The 4,575-nt window shown below is 51.3% G+C and overlaps 1 protein-coding gene across 1 annotated transcript in view; it reads left to right on the top strand.

Moving 5' to 3' along the window:
- The window catches only part of DNAAF1 (dynein axonemal assembly factor 1), a 23,425-nt gene that overhangs the window by 15,704 nt on the left and 3,146 nt on the right, over window positions 1-4,575 (top strand). The window contains exon 10 of the mRNA XM_012806099.2: window positions 3,383-3,498. Coding sequence (XP_012661553.2) covers window positions 3,383-3,498 — 116 coding nt within the window. The remainder of the gene's footprint in view (window positions 1-3,382; window positions 3,499-4,575) is intronic.

Genomic DNA, 4,575 nt, shown 5'->3' with positions numbered 1-4,575 from the left:
AAAAAAAAAAAAAAAAAAATTTAAATTAATTAAAAATAAAAACAGTTAAATAAAAAAATTCATATTGGCCACATTTTGAGGGCTCAGTAGCCGCACATGGCTGTGGCTGCCGTGGTTAATGATACTCAGCTAGAAAAAAGGACATTCCTGGCAGATTCCAGCCATGTGACGTGGGTTCTGCCCACTCACAGATCAGCCCAGGATTCCCCAGAACACCATCCCTACAGGTGGTCCCTGGGTTATGAACAAGGCAGGCTCTGTAGGTTTGTTCTTAAGTGGAATTATATGTAAGTTAGAACAGACACGTTTGCCTATTACCTGTAATAGCCCTTGTCCTAAGTGCGAGTTGTCAGTGGAACATTTGTAACTGAGGTCTGTTTGGAGCGTTTAGCTTGTCCAGCTCAGAACACAGGCCCTTGTCCAGCTCAGAACACAGGCCCTTGTCCAGCCCAGAACACAGGCCCCTACTCTGTGAGAGAGACCCAGGGTGACAGTGGGTTCCACGCCACGAAGGAGACCAGCCACAGAGCAGGGTCCACACCCTGGGGTGCCAGGGCTCGGTGAGTTCCCTTCCCCGCCACGGACTTGGACCATCTTCAGCGATTAACCCAACTGAGCCCCACTTAAATTTCCTGCTTCAACACGGGACGGGCCCAGCCCCAAGTATTTAGTGCTCTTTTATTTCTTATTCACATCCTTTATTTTGTTCAGTAATATCTGAAACATCTCCTCTAGCCTAGCGTCTTTTATAAAAGGTATGTGGGAAATAAAAACACAGACCTGGAAGGGGGTGTCGGGGGACCTTGCGTGGTGCTGATGTCCTGACCCCACGTCGGGGACGCAGCAATAGCAGTTTGTCCAGTACTGGGCCCAGAGCCTCCCAGGGGTCCTGAGCCAGTGAGGCAAGAGGCAGAGGAGGGGAGGAGGGGAGGAGCAGCCGTGGAAGGAACAAGCAAACGAGTGGGCACCAAGTCATCAGAGAGAGAACACTGCTCTCTGCTCAGAGAGGCTGTGGGGACCCGCTCCCCCCTCGCTGGTGCTCTGCTCCCACTGTCGCAGGGGGTCATCACAGCTCTTCTTGCGACCGTGACGTGAGTCTGGGGCTCAAGTGTCTTTCTGGGAAGTGTGACCTATTTTGACTTTTCCTTATGAAACGCTCCCTTCTAGAGCTCATGGCTCCGTTTTGCTGGCTAGGATCATCAAACCTCTGTAGCCTAACCCTTGCTTGGCTTCTGGAAGACAATTTTTACCAAACCAGGGCCATAGTTACCCTAAAGCTTTCCACAGAGAGGGACGATGTAGGCTTTCTTACTTGACGGGTGCAGCGCTTCTGCTGTAAGCATATGTGGGGCGGGTGTTATTCACTTGACGGAGGACTTAGATGTCTCACACGTGGATTTGGCAAAGATCAAGATACAAAGTTTTCCCCTCTCCTCTGAGTTTGTTCCTTGGAACTCGCACCTAGCCTGGCAGCCGTCTACATGAGCCTTGGCTGTGCTGAACAGACTCGGGGCGAGGCTGAGGGCTGGAGGGGAGGTGCGGGCTGCTGCATGTTGATCCAGCATGCATGGTGCCACATGAGGCCACAGCGTCACAGCCTTCCCAGTGGCCCTAGGAGGTGATGCCATCACCATCACCCCATTCTGTGGAGCTGAAAACAGAGGCTCAGTGAGGTGAAGAAACATGCTCTGGATTGCAGAGGAAGTAAATGAACCTAGGAGTGACCCACGTTCGGCTCAGTTCCCCCAGCTCCCCTGCCCCCTTCCCTTCTTTACCTCCCTCCCCCAGCGTCTAGGGCAAGGAGATCCTTCCTCCAGCCTCCCAGCTCCTAAATGCCTCAGCCTTGGGAAAGGCAAATCTAGATAGAAAGCTGTTGGTTTACAAGATCCTGCATGGACCAAGCCTTCCTCCCAAATGACCAGGCGTCAGTGGGGATGAAGAAGATGGGGAGAACACAGCCTGACAAGCCGTGCAGGACCCATGCAGATGCTCTCTGGGGCCTTGCCCTGAAGTCAGGAGTGGAGGCTGCGGGTGGAGGCTGCCTGCTGGTGGAGGCTGCCTGTGGGTGGAGGCTGCTTGCAGGAGGAGCAGACGCGGACCTGAGTACCCACCCCCACCTGACACTGATGCTTAGACATCAGGGCAGAAGAGAAACCTTATCTGAGTGCACCCAGGTTGGAAATGCTGTGTGGCATTTTCTATCTCTTTAATTATACCTCATCCTAGAAGACCTTTAGCTTCTATCGAGCAGTCACCAGAACAGTCTGCATAATGCACATTGTGGTTTCTAGATGGAGCCCCACGGTCAAACCCAAGTCCAACTCCCTTCAGTAGCCAAGTGACTTCAGGCAAACCACAAAACCCCTCTGAGCCTGTCTATGCCTCTGTGACATGGAAACAGTCCCCAGGCAACCGAGCCAATAAAATCTGCAAAGCACCCAGTGATTGTAAATCACCTTCCCTGCCTCACCCCTGCCCAGACAGATTGGTTTTGGCAAAGTGGAAATGAAAGACTTGACTGTTGCCGTGACTTCGAGCTTCTTGGCTGGGAGAGCTGGAGATGGAAGGAAGAGAGGGTGTGAGAGGGAAGTGAGAGCCATTGCAATTAGAAGTCAGGAGTTGGAGAAGCCACGGGATGATCAAGCAGAGGAGATCAAAGACAGCCAGGACGCAGAGGGACAGTCAGGAGGGCTGGAGGTGGAGGTGGCCCCTGCCAGATTCCTTGTTTCCTCCCCAAGTGGTGTCTGGATGTGGTTCTGAGTCTCACGTGGCCATACTGGTCCTATGGATAATAAGAAGAGGTAGGCCACCCATGTCTAACAGAACAGAAGCCAGGAGACCAAAGAGATATTGGAGCACAGGGCCCACGGATACATACAGCTTTGAGGACCTTGAAGAGCAGGAGGAGGAAGGGCCCCCGGGGTGATCCCATATTCCCCAGGCAACCTGGCAATTAAGACATTGTACAAGGGGTGAGTGCCCTGGCTGAGGGATAGGCACCTGGGCTGGTGGTGGGTCCACCCTTCTCTGGGCAGGGCTGGGAAGCTGGCCCTGCTGCCTCCTGAGCCAGCCTGGGCGCGTCTTGCCTCAGCCCCGCTGTGGTTCCCAGGGTGCCGGCTGCTTCTGCTTCACTCCCTGCACGGTGTTTTTCCCTCACTAGATTCACCCCCAGACGACAGACTGAGGGGGGCAGCCTTTTCTTCCCTTTATAGACATAAGTCTGTCAGAAGCCATGGATGCTGGAGGCTTCTTCTGTCACAGGCTGGCCTTTGGAACCAAGGAAGAGAAGGGCTTTTGGCCTCTGTCTGCTTTTGGGATCCATCTTCACCTTGGGCTTGTGTTAAACTAACTCCAAGATGCATAACTTTTTGTTACTCCTTAGAATCAACTTCCCAGATGGTGGCCACTGAGGGTGCACCGGTTACTGAAGTCAGTGGAGCTAGGACTGAAGATTCAGAAGCCGTTAAACCAGAGACAAAGGAGACACTCTTCATTGACGTATGTGAAATAGTTACCCTTGGAGATAAATATCAGCTTTACAGTCAGTAAAGCCAGTGGCCAGTAACAAACCATTGAAATCCTCACTACCCAAAGTGTGGTGCTTGGGCCAGTGGGTGGGCATCTTGGAGCAGCTGATTAGATCCCTGCAGAATCTGGCTGCACCCATTCCCGCTGACCAGCATCTGCAGGGATCTCCTCCACATTTGAATTTGGGACGCACTGGCCCAAATGGCTCCTTTTGAACTGTGTCTACCTGACTCTTGATTTGTTTTTGCCAAGGGAGTTACAACGCAAAGCAGTTCTGTCTAGCTTGCCTTACACAAAACTGTGCAGACAGTTATGTTGTCTCATCGCAGCCTCTCAGTCCTCCTGAGATACTGCCCAGCAAGCAGCCCACACTCTCACTGGCCTGTTGGCTTGCCAAGATGTGACGGTCCCCTCAGGCCTGTTCAGTGAATAATTGCAGAAGGCTGTGCATAATGTCATAGGTGTCACTGTGACACCTCACAGCCTGTTACTCTCTGAAGCTCCTCCCATTTTGATTACATCTTAAATGCCTTAGCCCACAAAATGGCACCCTGGGAGCCCACATTTTGTCACAGCCACCCCAGGAACTGTTATTGGAAGGGGCAAGACTGGGAGAGGCCTTCCCCTGACCTTTGAGGTCATGCTCAGTAGGCATCACTCTCTTGCCCATGACATCACTCACCCTTGTTAAAGTTCCAATTTCACCCAACTCAGTAAGAGTTAAAGGGATCATAGTCAACATTCACAGTGGGTTTCTAGTTTTTCAGACCTATGTAAAAGAAACACATTTGATCACTTTATCTCTGACATTTGGGAACTGGCTGTGTGCAGCACGACAACATTAACTACTAATATTCTCTGAATATTCTCTGATTCTTGTTGTATGCATGACACTGTTGTAAGCACAAATTACATTGATTGACGTAACCCTGCCAATAACTCTTAAGAGGTACGTACTATGACGTCCTAATTTTACAGATGGGGAAATTGAGAAACAGAGAGGGTAACCAAGTTGCCGAAAGTCACACAGCTAGGAAATAGAGGAGT

Source organism: Otolemur garnettii, unplaced genomic scaffold, assembly GCF_000181295.1.
Source record: "Otolemur garnettii isolate 467f Iridium unplaced genomic scaffold, OtoGar3 scaffold00047, whole genome shotgun sequence".
In the NCBI taxonomy this organism is placed as follows: domain Eukaryota; kingdom Metazoa; phylum Chordata; class Mammalia; order Primates; family Galagidae; genus Otolemur; species Otolemur garnettii.
The sequence above is the reverse complement of the archived record's forward strand: the minus strand, read 5'-3'. Positions and strand labels throughout refer to the sequence as shown.